The 15,455-nt window shown below is 42.5% G+C and overlaps 2 protein-coding genes across 9 annotated transcripts in view; both read right to left on the reverse strand.

Annotated features, from left to right (window-relative positions):
• Positions 1-15,455, reverse strand: part of ARB2A (ARB2 cotranscriptional regulator A) — a 460,460-nt gene that overhangs the window by 137,869 nt on the left and 307,136 nt on the right. The gene's annotated exons all lie outside the window — the stretch shown is intronic.
• On the reverse strand, positions 2,973-3,980 carry POU5F2 (POU domain class 5, transcription factor 2). The gene is given in 7 exon segments (XM_090279001.1): positions 2,973-3,148; positions 3,151-3,342; positions 3,345-3,518; positions 3,521-3,724; positions 3,727-3,849; positions 3,852-3,893; positions 3,896-3,980. Coding segments are annotated over 7 exon segments (996 nt in total).

Below are 15,455 nucleotides of genomic sequence, written 5' to 3' on the forward strand. Positions count from 1 at the left end.
CTTCCTGTGGGCTGAGTACTCCCTTCTCTTATAGATAAGTCTTGATTGCTGTCAGCAGGTCAATGGGAGGGATTTACCCAGTCCAGACAGCTGTTAGGACTGGCTGTGACCCTTGGTCAGTAACCATCTCCTCTTTCCATGGCTTGTGGAAATGGTTGGGGGATGCTCTTATATGGTCTGTAACTGTCTGCTGGATGTGCAGGCTCTAGGGTTTCCAGGGTGGTGCAGGCCAATGTCATCTTCCACCTGTGTTCTGTCTGTGGCCTCTTGGGTAAGCTATAAAGTGATATGCAGATGGCTTATGCTAGTGCTAGGCCTGGGGTCACTCAGCTCGAAGTAAGGGGGCTGGGCTCGGTTGTTGCTTGTGAGCAGATTTAAGAAGGTGTGAAGCCTATGCCTAACCAAGCCCTTCACATAGAAAAGCTACTGTTAACAGCTTGGGTGGGCCCACAGATTGGATGGGGCAGACCCTTAGGTAATTGTGAGGGCTAGGCTTACCATGTGAGCCAAGCTGATGGAGATTCAGATATGGTGCTGCACACTGTGGCTCCATGTGGGGAGGGCTCAGAAAAGGAACAATGGCTGCTGTCTGTAGTTCTGTCTGGGAGGAAGCTGTCCCCCAGCTCTTGCCCTGATGACAGACACTTCAGTTCTACCTTGTCTGGTTCCCTTCAAGGTGCTGCCCCAGTGCTGGAGCCCAGGAGGAGTGAGTCTGAGTAAGGCTGTGCATGATGTAAGACCATTTAAGAAGAGAGGCTTGAGAATCTTGCAGTTTCTTCCTCCAACCCAACCTCAAATGGTTTTTAAGCTGAAAGTTATGGTGACTGATATTCCTGGCACTGGAACCCTGTTCTGGGTGGTCTGAAGTGGGGCTCGGATCCCCTCCTCCTGAGATATCCCTCTGTTTTATACCCACCACACGTGGGTTTGGGACCAGTCATTTCCACATCTCTGAGTCTCTGCCTGTCTGGATGAATGTGGTTTCTTTAATTCCTTAGCTGTTGGACTTCCATACAGCTTGTATTTCTGACAGTTCTGAGTGATATCTGTGCTGTATTTTAGCTGTAATTTTGCTGTGGTTGTATGAGGAGGTAAGCCTTAATTACGCCTCCATCTTGACCGGAAGTCCAGGATCTCATTATTAAGGTTTCTATCCATCAATTTTAAATCTCTGAAAAGTCTGAAATGTTTTAAATATCAAGGTTCCCACAAAGTCTAGCATTTCTCTTTCACATTCAAGAGTTTCAGTGATGGAAAATCTCATTTTAAATTATGTGAAGGCTGATTAGTGACACATACCAGTGCCCACCTAAGCAGAGGCGCAACAGCTGTGTGAATGGTGCAGGTGTGCAGGTGCGTAGGCAGACCCTGGGAGCTGCTCCCTGAGACTGAGAGCCGTTACCACCTCTTCCAATCTGCAGGGGCTGCAGAATTCAAGGAGCAGCCTGCCTCAGAGCCTCCTCAAAGCACAACCACAATCATTCATCCTGGCAATAAGCAAGGCCTGACCCTCTACTGGAACATCTCCCTTCCATGGCTTTCCAGAAGAGTTGTCTAGAATAGGAAAGGAATGGATTTGGTACTGTGTGACTTTTAGTGAAACAGTCCAAAAGTAAGTGATTTGTCACCTATTAAATCGAAGGCCAAGTAATTGAAGTTTAGTTCCATTTTCACTAACCTATGTATATCATCAGTGCTCTACATTTAGACACCGAGAACAAGAAAAATATATACATTGAAAGAAATCAGAAGTAACCAGAAAAAAGCAGTTAATAAAGATATAAATAAAGTAGGAAGTAAAAATAGTAGTAAACAGGATAAAAATAAAAAAGCTCGCTCTTTGAAAACACCTATAGGTGACTTCTTTGTAAGACTGATCAAAGAAAAAGAGAAAGAAAAAAATGACAAGATTACTAAGCAAAAAGAACACACAAACTCAGGTAAAATATACAGTGATAGATAAATTATAAGACAATAAATATCACATGCAGGTGTATGGCACCAGACGTGAAACACGGAGGGCTGAATGGTATTTTTTAGGATATGATGACCATAACTGACCAATGTGGAAGCAGAAAGCTGGAATGGACTGATTTCACAGAAGAGACTGGAAAAGCAACATAAGATGTACCATGATAAAAACCACCAGGGAATGTTGGATCAGCAATCACAAATACACTCTGGAAAGCCTACGTGCTCAAGAGGAAGTATGGGAAATTCCCAGGGAATAAACCAAATGGAGATGAAAAGTAGAGGAGTAAGCTGGAGTGGAGCTACTGCTGCTCAGTTTGCCGATCACAGTAACAAAGGGGTTTACAATACAATGACTGTGGCAGGACAGGAGATAAACCTGCTGGACTAAATAAGGTGGAGAGTTGGACTGAAACCCTCACTTACAGCTGGGGCACTCTAAATGAAAAGGTGAGTTAGAAAAAAAAACAACCCTGCAACTTTCAAGAAGGGGAGGAAAAGAAATCGTGTTCCGGGTAGGCTCTGAGTACTCCTATTCTGTCCTCAAACCTTCCCCTGAAAGTAACTAAGATCCTGGACTGTGTGTTTGGGTTTACATGAAATTCTGCTTGATTTTGATAAAAATGGTATACTGCCAAGTCTTCTGTGACTAGAGTTTTTCACCCAATATCATGTTTCTAAAAATTAAACCCTAGGTTTATTGATAACCACAAGGAATAAGACAATTAATTTTCAGTTAATAAAGAAAGATATAAAATATCCAAAACCATCTATGTATTGTACTTTAAAACCAACACTAGGTAAAAACAAAAGGAAAAACACAAAGGAGCAATAAACTTCAACGTCCCTTCCTACGTTTTCTTAAATTACTCCCACCCCATCTGCTACATGTGTATTCTTAACTTCTTCACACAGTGAAGAGAGAACTTAAGGCTAAGAGCCCTGACCTGAACCCCAGGGATTAGTTTCCCCAGCCTGGCTGTCCCAGAAGGGCAGGCCCCTCAGTTGGAAACACTCAGGAGAATCTGAGTGGTGTCCAGTGCAGAGAGGAAGGTTCCTCCCTCAGGGAAAGGGGCCGAGGAATACAAGGGTGTAAAGTAAGGTCCCCCACAATTGGGAAGACCAGAAGGAAGCCCCAATGCTAGGGGAAAGCATGCTGTTTCCCCTGGGAAAGGACAGCTGGCACCCCCACCTCCTTCGGTGGGGAGAAATTATTAGTTGACAGACTGCCCATTTTGCTCCGGTTATAAAAACAAACTTTGACCAGGTCCTTACGCAGCCAGAACTGTCCAGCGATGTGGCGTATCTGTTGGGGCATGAGCTTTGGCCACAGCGGGAAGAGTTTCTCCAGGTTGTTTCCGATGCGCCTTCCCTGCTTACCTATCTCCACTTCTGAGCCTGCTGCAGGATCATCTCCATTCTACATAAACCCAGAAGGTCCTTGGTGTCCACTTTCTCCAGTCACATTTTCAGCATTGGTCATGGCTTCCACATGCTGGAGAGGCTGAGCTGCTTGGCCTCGAAGCAGCAGATGGTCATCTGGCTAGCACCTTTCCAAAAAGAGTGCCCACAGCAAACTCCATTTTGGCCTGTGGGTATCCAAGGGTTATCCTTCTCTGTCTTAGCTCCTTGGGCAGCTGCTCCATCTCTTTCTCTACGGCCAAGATGTCCTCAGGCAGCATCAACCTTGGGATGCACTGTAGGACAATCTGGGGCCCATGGAAGGAGCCTTCCACAGGGCTGTGGAACCAGCCCCTGTATCGCCAGCTCTGGCCAGGGGTTTGCACAGCACCATCCTGCCCCGGAAGTCATATCGCGGGGGACTCCGAGGCATCCCCCACACCTCAGGGCCCAGGACCCCCATCTGGATCCCAGGCGGGCCATCAGGCTGCCATGGGCCGCTTGAGCACTGAACCGAATCAGTCAACATGAACTGGCATGGGCCCTCTGGGCCCGCTCTCACCACTGACTGGCTGAGGGGACAAGTTTGGGGTCTTGTTTCCCACCATGGGGTAAAACTGCATCCCCAACAGGAAGGCTGGTAGGAATCGGTGGTTCGCAGGCCAGGCTTCAGAACAGCACCCGCCTCGCCCTTGAGCCTGGCCCCTCAGAGGGCAGAGATGGAGTGACGATAAGAAAAACAGGCGAAGGGTATGCGTAGTGGGTAAATCTGGGAAACGCTTCAGTTAATTCCTTGGGGTCCAGGGTTAAGGGAGTGTATCCTCTACCCTAAACTTTGCTTCCAGGTCCCTCTGAGGTGCAAGTCTCCCTCTTGGGCTTTGTACCTCCAAGTTGCCTGGGACCCCTTAGGCACTGCCTCCATCCTGTCCCGGAAGGGAACCTAGGTATTTACTTACAGCTCTTCAGAACTCTTGCAGCTAATTCCTTTCCTCCACATAATCTGAACAACCCCTGTGGCTTCAAAGTTGTTTGTGACACATTTACATGCCAGGTATTTCTGGGACTACCACTCAGTTGAGTAACTGTCCCCTCACTGATATCTTTATGGTCACAAGTACTGCCAATAGTCTCTCCTTTAAACATCTTCATTCCCTGTGCCCTAAAAAACCTAAACATCTCTGTCTGAATTTCTTGTTAACATCAATTTCCTGCCAGATTCTACCACTCAGCCCAACACTTGGCCAGATTCCACTCTCACTGGTGCCAAGTTTCTTGACTAAGTCCATATTTTCCCCACCAGCCCTTCAAGTCCTTTGCTTCTCATCCTCCTTCAGCTTCCAGGTCTAGAATTTCAGCCTATAATAGACTTATGTGTCTTATCTTTCTCCCCCACTGGAGACAGGTGTCTGGACTGGCCTGACCTGCTGTTCCCTACTGAGGATGCTCCCTGCCATACCTGATTCACCAGTATCAGGCTCCCTGACCCTGGCTCCTCTCACATCAGTGACCCAAGGATCTTAGAATATCTTTCCCTCCACAATCTCCCCAGCTCAGGCATCGAGTCCTAGGCCATGGATAGAGAAAGCTAAGGAGGGAGGGAGAAGAGAAGATCTGACATCAGGTTCAAAGTCTCCAAGGAGGAGCTTTGGAAAAGAGGAGGAGACAGTGACCTTGGCTAAACAATCACAGTCTCTCAGGCCTTCACTCATCAATTCATCCGTGAGGTGGCTCTGCCTCACCCACATCCACTGAAACTGGATTTCTTAGTCATCGGTGACCTTGCAATTGTCAAATGTGATGGCTTTTTAAAAATCTCCATCCGATTAAACTGTGCAGTATCTGAGAGTGCTGACTACTCTTCTTGCTTTGTTTCCTTTTTAAATTTCCATTAAATGCTGGTAACGGCTAACTCTGTATTTCTGTCCGGACTTTTCTTTTAATTTCCAGTCCTGTACTTCCCACTGACCCAAATCAAATTCATCATCTGCACTTCTACACTTGCCTCTCCTCCAGGGCTCCCTGAGCTGGTTAATGGCATTATCACCCACTCAGTCACCCAAGCTTAAACCTAGGAACTTCTTTTGACCTTTCCCATGCTTTGTAGGGCATCAAATCTTACACTAAGGGCCTCCTAAAACATCTGAACTCTACCATCTCCTCTCTGGCCTCATCTTGCTGTATTAATTTAGGCCACATTAGTGTTCACTTGCACTGTCATAATAACCTTAGAATTGGCTTCCTCTGCATCTCTTTTCAAGTTTAACAATAAACTGCTGTTAGAGTAATTTGTCAAAATTACCAGATCAAACCTGACCAAACAAAAATCTAACCATGTCATTTTCTTCTTAAATTGTTTTTCAAAATCTAGCCCCTCTTTCCCCATTCAACAATGTGAGCATTGAAACTTCTGAGTGTGCAACACAGAGCTTCTCACCATTTGGCCCCTCCCCCTTCTAATTCCTTCCCAGCCTCTCTGCCACACTCCCCCGATTCCCTGCATCCCTGCGTATTGCATGCTCAGTGAGAATACCTCACTTTGCACTAAAGATGTCACGCTTTCCATGGTTATGATGCCTTTATTCATGTTGTCCCTTCTGTCTGAAATGGCTTTCCCCAGCTTCTTGGTCTCATTCTCTCATGTCATTCAGGTGTCTGCTCAAATGTCATCTCATTAGACACACTATCTAAAACAGCACCCCTTATCACTCTCTGTTCCCTTTATTAACCTTTATTTTTTGGCATTAGCAGTATTACTATTTAACTTATAATTATTTGTCTATATATTTATTGCCTATTTCTCTGCTGCCAAGAGAGCAGGGGCTTTGTCGAGTTCACTGCTGTGTCTACAGTGCCTACAAATGTGCTTAGCTCACAGAAGGTGCTCAGTAAACATTTCATGATAAACGGAGCATGATGTATTTCCAGTCACCTTTAAGATGCAGTTTAGAAATCACTTAATGGTGATCATTTTTTCCCAGGCAGAGTTAGTTACTGCTTTTGTGGTACTCCCTTTGTACTTGATGTATGTTTTCATTATAACATTTATCTGTAATTATTTGTTTTATGTCTCTATCTTTCCAACTGGAGTGTGAAGTACTTAAGAGCATGCATGTAGGTGTCATAAAGCCTGGGACATAACAGGTTCCTGACTGATACACTGTTTAATAAATGTTTGCTGAATGAGTAATGAGTTCTCATCTTTACAATTCTGAGAGTAAAGTACATTTAGTTCCAGTTTCACCACGAAAACTTGACTCTCCCATCCCTTCTCTCCAAACTTTCCTGTACCAGAACAAAGCCCTTAATCACCTCTTACCAAATGAAGAGGTGTAGCACCCTGAGACTAAATTCAACTTAATACTCCAGGAAACGTGGTTGTAGATATGGCCTTGAAGCGATGGTAGAGGGAAGAAGAATTGGGAAATCAACTGCCATCTCTACAGGCTTTGTATCTGATTGTTGGCTGTCCGCATCGCCAGTGCCACCACGGCCAGAATGTATGCTGCCAAAAAGCACGGTCCTTGCCTATCTAGTTCACTGCTAGATCCTCAGCACCTGGAACTTTGTCTGGCACAGGGTGGGAAGCCAATAAATATTTGTTTAATGTTAAGTAAATGGATCTCTGCAGCATTAATTGTGAAAAGACTTCCTTCTTGCTCTGAGATAGGTTCCAATATACAAAATTTTCCTTAAGAGTAATTTTGCTGATATCTATTCTTTGCATGTCTACCTACATACTATTTTTTCAAATTTACAAAGCAACCGGAATAAACAAAATAAAACATAGATCACAAAGAGAAATAAAACAGAGCAACTATATAAATTAAGGCTCACATATTGAAACCAGCCCATTTGTAAAAAAGAACCACAGAGAAAGGGTTCATTAGTTGTCTAAACACAACAGTTGACTAAAAATGTTTTTAGTGAATCAAAAAAGTTCAGCTGAATTTGAGGAAAGCTTATTATATTAACCAAGTTGAAACACAGTAGCTAAAACATTTACTAATTAAAAAAAAATAAGGCTATATTGACTTGAAGTGTTTTAAAATTAACGTGGGTGCTCTCCATTATGGTTTTCTCTGTACTCGGTCAGATCCCATCTGCCAAGGTGCCTGTTTCCTGGGTCATGCATATGTGCTGTCACAAGTAAAAGCCCATATTCTTAAGGGAAGTCTTGACATCTCCTTAAAAGTATATTTAATGGGCTGTGGAAGTGGGGTGATCAGGGAAACAAAGCAGAAGCACATTTGGTTTGAACAGAAATAGAGTTCAGAGGAAGGCAGGTGATGGGGATGCGCAAGACAACCGGCACGTATGGGCTGGGGCGCTTGAAAGGCCAATCCATCACCTTCAGCAATACAGAGACCTCTTAGTAAGTGATTAGATTACAATGTAAGAAGCAGGCCAGTCTTATCCATAGGGAATTACGAAGTAAGGATAAGAAACACATGGTCCTAGGCCCTGTGTATTTGTAATCTAAATGGGGAGTGAAGAAACTGTCAGGATGGCTACACTTGCATAAAGACAAGTTAACAGTTTTCTATTATTAGGATGCTGGAATTAAGAGAAGCTGTGAGGAGAAATGCACAGAATATCTGGATACATATTATTAGGCTCTCCCTAAGTATTTTTTATTCTAAGATGGCAAAGCCAACTGCCAAGGTCCACTAATGGTTAAGAAACAGAGAACAGTGGAGGCAAGGTTAGCAATAAACATCCTTGTGGGACTGGTTCATGCCTCATCTCTTTGAAAAGCTCTGCCCACCTTCTCAGGACCCAAGTGCTCTCCATCTCCTCTGAACTCACTGCCTTTCCACTCAGAAACACTGGCTGCCTTAAACGGTGAGCTGTCGTTTCATGTCTTAGCTCTCTAACTAGGAGACATGGAACTTCCCAAATGGATAGTATAGATGTAATTTATTTTGTACTTATGTGCCAATGCACATGCTATGCTCAGTGCTTTTAGTACAGTAAGTGCATAAAACACCTGGATGTGAGGTAGATCTGGCTTTGACTTACTCTATCATGTTGATCAATTATCTCACTGGCTTGGAGGGTAATCCTCGCTTCCTCATTTCTCCAAATGCATCTCTCCCAGAGCTGCTCATGACCCAGAGAGGACTAGGCTTTGTGTAAAAACAGATGAGAAGTTTCATTTCCCTAGTAGTCTCCAAACAAAACAACACACACAACAACAACAAAAACAACCAAAGAGCCTGACTTTTTAAATGCGATTAACTCAACAGCGCAGACTGGATCTAAGAATGGTGTAAAAGACAGAGGGCAAGGCAGAGTAGGTGGTGCTAATTTGATAGTTTGCCCCACACTGTAGAGGTCCTAGTACCTCGGCACTTACCAGGCATCAGGGCGTAAAAGGCACTGCCACCCAAAGGGCAGATGTATATCCTTAACAAAAGGCAAAGGCAGGAGACAAGAACCAGAGCCCAGTCACTGGGAGGTCCCTACACCTAAGAAAGAAAGTCGGGAATTCAGTAAAACTGTGGCAGCTGAGTACAGGAAGGAAAGACACTTACACCTCTCAGTGAGAGCATAAACACTAAAACTACCTCAAAACACAGTGAAGTAATTAAACTATCAATCATTTGTGTGTATTTTTAAGTATAAAACTGTATAAGACAAAGTGAGACATCAAAGATATGTGATGCAGTTAAGAAAAACTGATACCTGATGGTCAAGTATATACAACAAGAATATTAAAGTTGTAATACCATAGAAAAAGTTATGCATATCAGTGTAGTCATAAACAGAATCACTTAGTACTCTTTGAGATAAATTGCAAGATAAATAACAGCAGCACTGTTCTGAACAGGTGATCACAGAGGACAAGAACAAGGGCGAAATGATAGTAATATGAGATGCTTTTGCTATTACAAAATAGAGAGAAAAACTAGAATGTAGTAGTGTTGCCCATGTAGAATTTCCTTCACTGTCTTATTTTGGATTAAGACCATAAAGGACTTTTAAAAATAATTTTTCTTGTTATTTTTTGTCATTTTATAAAATGACCCTGCTGTTATATAATTGTTGCTTTGAAATAAAAGCTGACGACCCAAATAAGACACACCGACACAGTCAGACTACCAAGAGATTTAGAGTATATAGAGAAAAATCCTTCCGTTTTATTTTGTAGGTCTGTGATATTCATGAGCCATGAACTTCTGGTGCTATGAAATAATGTTAAGTATAAAAACCCTACAGCCTTCACCAGAAGCCTTAAAGAATTGTAAGTATCTGTATAAGATAGGAAGAGCAGTCGAGTTGAGTAGGGATGAGTTGAAAGGTACTATGGTGATAAGTCAGGTATATTCATAGATCGTCACAGATAAATAGTTTAGAGGTTCTTGTTATGCCAAATAGGATTTAAAGAAACTTTTAAGCTGAGTTTGCCCTTGTTACAGAAAGAAAGCTTTAAGGATGTTCTTGCACTGATTAGTCAGGGTGACCTAACCATCTTCTACATTCAAATTTGTACTCTGCTTACCCTGTAGAGCAGGAGATATATAATCTGTTTAACATGAAAAAATTTCCATTATACTGCACAGTAAAATACACTTAACAGGACTGAAAGTTTATGCCCAATGAAAGCAGCAATTCAGGATGTAGCATGGGCTCAGAGAAGCAGATGAGAAGCAGATCAGAATTTTTGTTCATAGGAAGATAACTCTTTCAGGTGCTATGAAATTAATTTTTGTTAACTAAATTCCAATTAATTGATTTTGGAGCCTCTGTGAATTTACCTGGAATCCCTTTAAGAAATGATGAAATGAAGCAAGTGAAACAGAGACACTAGTATCATTTTTGGAAAAGTGAACACATACTCAATAACATGAAAAGCAGTAATAATGACCATGGAAAATTCAAGAGGCAGTACCAGACTTAAAATTATGAGTTCCAATACAGTAACTTTATCTAAATATATATATTAAACAAACAAACTCCTTTTAGCATTTTAAACCTGTCAAAGCCTTTGGCTTTAGAAAATGAGGGAATAAGTCAGCTTATAAAACTGAATTCTCTTTCAAAGTCACATCACAATGATTCCTAGGTCTTAAAGATATCCAGTGAGGTTATCAGCCTATCTTCTGAGCAACACTCATGCCTAAATCCACATTTATTTGTCTAGAGTCCACTGATGCTCTCAGTAGCCTGCTCTTCATCAGGCAGATGAAGTTTTCATCTTCTGAAAACCTCAGAATTCTAGGAAGCAATTATATCAAACCAGCTGTGAATGGAAAACTGAAAGCAAGATTTCAGTTATCATTATTTATTTAATGCAAATTTTACTCACTGTTTTCTGAATATCTGACCATACATTCACATGGTTCAAGAAGTACAAAAGGGTATATAGTGAAAATGTACAGCATTAATTTTTAATTTTTATTTAGTTGCCTATCATGGTATCACTGATGAGTGCTAACTTGGCCAACTTCCAGCTAGAATTTGATATTTTGGTTACATAGAATTTCTTGTAATAATTTAAATTCAAGAGACACATTTGTCTGTCAAGATTGACAGAAATGTAGATGAAGCATAAGGAAGAAGCCAATGACTTTAAAGAAGTTTCTCATAAGGCTATGTTCTAGGGCAGATGCCATTCTGAAAGGAAGGCAATGTATTAAAGAACTGACAGGCTTTCAGGGAGAGGAGGGAAGAACAGGACATTAGCAGGAAGAAGAATGAAAGGAAAGGAGTCAGCACTGAATTTAAGTAGGCTTAGGAGGATGAAGAAATAAGGTAGGACACTAAAGAATAGAAAATTTGAGAAGCTTAAATACTGTACTTCTGTAGAAGATATACTGGGAGGCTCTGAGAGTTCCGTATAATGAGACATGACTAGAATCAGGACTTAGAGTAACAAACAATTTCTCTAAAACTATATATATAGTACTCAACTGATTGGATAAACTCACTACTGTGCAATTGTTTTGCATGGTAATGTGGGACTATAAAAATGATCATACACCTGGCTGCTGTGGCTCAGTAGATGGAGCGTCGGCCTGAGAGCCAAGTGTCACTGGTTCGATTCCCCGTCAGGGCACATGATAGTTTGCGCGTCAGGTCCCCAGTTGGGGGCGCGTGAGAGGCAACCGCACATTGATGTTTCTTTCCTTCTCTTTCTCCTTTCCCCTCTCTCTAAAACCAGATAAATAAAATAATAATACAAATAACAAAATAAAAAATAAAGTAACCTTGTTAAAAAATTTAAAAAAATAAATGACCATACAAGTTGAAACCATATAAAGTAATAACAGTAATCAATGGGAAAAACTATGGTTGTTTTGTGATCTTTAATTTTTCTTGGTCAAAACATTAAAAATCCTGTTACTGTCAGCTAAAAATGAATAGAAAATTAAAAAAGGGTAAAAGTAACTATATTTAGCATACTGTAATTTAAAGCTAAGAAACACTGAGAATTAAGATACTTTATTTCTTTGTAAAAACTTATTAAAAGTAAGCACTGTTCAAACTTATTATATGGTTCAAGCAAATCTTTCCTGTGCCTTGGCAAACTGTCATACTCTTAAGTCTGGATCAGCTTCCAGCATTTTATCCTTTGCACTTTCAATGTCATGAAACATCTCAGAGTTCATTTGATGTAAAGTTTTGTTCTTCTAATGTCACTTCCTTAAGGACATCTCCACCTTTTTTGTCACAAACTCTTTCCAATTTCAATTCCAGCATTTCATTTATTTCTTGCACTTTTATCTTCGTTAGCCAAGTCTCTCTTTTGATCATTCATTTTTATAAAATGGAACATAGTGATATCTGTGTATGAACTGAATATCAGATATACAGTGATAAGTCAGTGACAGATTTTAGAAGAAGTTATATGACTGGCCACTGATAATAATGTGCTTCTGTTATTTAGATAGGAATTTGTGCTTAATGCAATCATTCAGTTATATTATGGTAACTGAAATTTGAACTTTTTTTGGTTGGGGGGGAAGAGTTGGTGTTATTTAAGTAAACTATCATTGTAACTGAAATTTGTACATATTGGAACCATGCTGTATTTTGAGTTCTAACTATGTGCCATGTATTATTTTAATAGTCCTATAGAGATTATTTCCTTAATTCTAACCATAACCCAATAAGATGGTCCTAGAGTTATCTACATTCTATAGATAGTGCATCACCATCGACGGATACACCCTGGAGGTTGTCAACGACTTCACTTACCTCGGGTCCACCATCTCGAGCTCTCTGTCAGTCGACTTGGAGGTCAACCGGAGAATCGCCAGGGCAGCCACAGTTATGGCCAGACTGAACCGGCGAGTGTGGAACAATTCCAGCCTCACTGAGAAAACCAGACTGCGCATCTACCAAGCCTGCGTACTCAGCACTCTCCTCTATGGCAGCGAGACGTGGACCACCTACGCAAGGCACGAAAGGAAACTCAACAGCTTCCACATGAGGTGCCTGCGACGCGTCCTGCATGTCGCCTGGCAGGATAAGGTCCCCAACACCGAGGTGCTGAAGCGAGCCAATATGAGCAGTTTGCATGCAGTTCTTAGCGAGAGACGCCTCAGGTGGCTCGGCCATGTCAAAAGAATGGATGCAGGCCGTATCCCCAAAGACCTCCTCTACGGCGAGCTAGCAGAAGGCAAGAGGATGACAGGGCGCCCAAAACTGCGGTTCAAAGACATCTGCAAAAAGGACATGACACAATGCTCCATCAATCTCAACACATGGGAAGTTCAAGCAGACGACCGCCTAGCCTGGAGGCTCGCGGTCAGGCAAGGTACGTCCTGCGCAGAGGCTGCGCGCAACGAGGAGGCGGTCCAGAAAAGATCGAGGCGGAAGCAGCGTCAACAGCAGCAACAACGGCCATCTGCCTTCACCTGTACCAAGTGCGGCAGGGATTGTCACTCCCGAGTCGGACTGCACAGCCATTCTCGGCGGTGCAGATAGACTCTCAGGAAGCTACGCCATCGTCTCTCGAGACGGACGGCTGCCGACGACTAACATATTTGGGCTTATTTTGTCATTTTATTTTAGGCTTTATGCCTCCCATAATTTCGGTTTTTCTCCGTTTGTGCTTTTTGTTTGACTGCTTTATTCTCTCTCTCTCTCTCTCTCTCTCTCTCTATATATATATATATATATATATATACATGTCAGAGAAGGAAAACTCTGACTCCAAAAAACCTCCGCTGCCTTGCGGCATACCTCTTCAGGGGAAAGGCTAAGGGAGTAAACCCCGACAAAAAATCCGGAGCCGGAGTCCCTAAGGCGGTTTGATGTTGTAGTCAACACCGGCAACTCCTGCGGCGCACCTGAAGCCAAGCTGTATCGACTCCGTCTTTCCCTTGGACCCTTCAGCTGCGAAGAGAGGGGGGGTCTGCTGCATGGGCAACAGCAGACCCTCCATATTACCCTGCCCAGGCTCTGTAGCTTCAGCGTCATCGCAAGATGTCGATTCAACACGGGAGGAGACAGATACCATGTCACTCCCGAGTCGGACTGCACAGCCATTCTCGGCGGTGCAGATAGACTCTTGAGAAGCTACACCATCGTCTCTCGAGACGGACAGCTGCCGACGATAGATAGTGTGATTGTAGATGTTCATCTGGCCATTTTGTAGAATTAATTCTCCACATTGGGGGAATACAGATTTCCCACAGTCATGATAAATCTAAAGTTCTCCTTCATAAATACTGACTTACTACCTTAAAGAGTTTGAAATAAAAAGTAACATATTCATTTGGAACATATATTTAAAGTAAAATGTCAGGATTTCATAACAATATGGAAGAAGGTGGATACTCTCAGACAAGGCACTAAATCTTAGACTGCAGTGGGGTACCATTTAATAAAGGAGCAAATCAGTGAACTAAGAGTTATTCTTGAGTCCTGAGGGAGTTTACAAGTCCTTATCCTTCCTTCCCACCCTACCTATTTCAACCATCATCCTCCGATTAGGAACAAAGATAACCTCTACAATAAACATAAAACTTTCTTCCAGGAGTCCATGAGCTCCTTGAAGGGGCAAGAGTCATGTCTAGCAATCTTTATACCTCTAGACTAGTGCCTAGTATATATTAAATGCTCAATAAATCTTTCTGGAATTAAGGAATAAGTACTTACAGTTAAGTTTCTTCCCTCAAGAGAACCAAGGATAACTCAGGTTTTGGGTAACACATGTAATTACACTCTAATTTTAGGGGAAACAAACTCATTTAATTAATTAATTGGTAAAAGTAATTAAATTTTGATTTTCTAAAATTAAGCTTTGCTGCTTACGTTGATTTTATGTGCTTGATACTGTTTCTAAGGAAAAGCAAAACCAAATAATTCTGAGGGATTATTCCTTCATAGAAGTCGTCGTCGGCAGCCGTCCGTCTTGAGAGACGATGGTGTAGCTTCTTAAGAGTCTATCTGCACCGTCGAGAATGGCTGTGCAGTCCGACTCGGGAGTGACACGGTATCTGTCTCCTCTCGTGTTGAATCGACATCTTGCGATGACGCTGGAGTGTCCTCTCCAGTGGAGCTGAAGCTACAGAGCCTGGGCAGGGTGATATGGAGGGTCTGCTGTTGCCCATGCAGCAGACCCCCCCTCTCTTCGCAGCTGAAGGGTCCAAGGGAAAGACGGAGTCGATACAGCTTGGCTTCAGGTGCGCCGCAGGAGTTGCCGGTGTTGACTACAACGTCAAACCGCCTTAGGGACTCCGGCTCCGGATTTTCTGTCGGGGTTTACTCCCTTAGCCTTTCCCCTGAAGAGGTATGCCGCAAGGCAGCGGAGGTTTTTTGGAGTCAGAGTTTTCCTTCTCTGATGTGCCCTGACTGGAAGATCGAACCAGCGACACTTAGCTCGCAGGCCGACGCTCAATCCACTGAGCCAAACCAGCCAGGGGGTTTCATAGAAGTACTACAGAAATATTAACTACAGTGGTTATGGAAGACTATACTTTTCACTGAAAAGTTCAAGCTGCATATTATCCAGTTCCACAAATAGCTTCGCACATATTGCTTACGTTTGATCACTTGCATTTGTGGCCTAAAATTAACAATGTCCTATTTTAAATTTAATCACATTCTCTTGGGAGAACTAAGCAGGAAAG

This window comes from Furipterus horrens, unplaced genomic scaffold (genome assembly GCF_987537825.1).
Source record: "Furipterus horrens unplaced genomic scaffold, mFurHor1.1.pri manual_scaffold_5, whole genome shotgun sequence".
NCBI lineage: Eukaryota > Metazoa > Chordata > Mammalia > Chiroptera > Furipteridae > Furipterus > Furipterus horrens.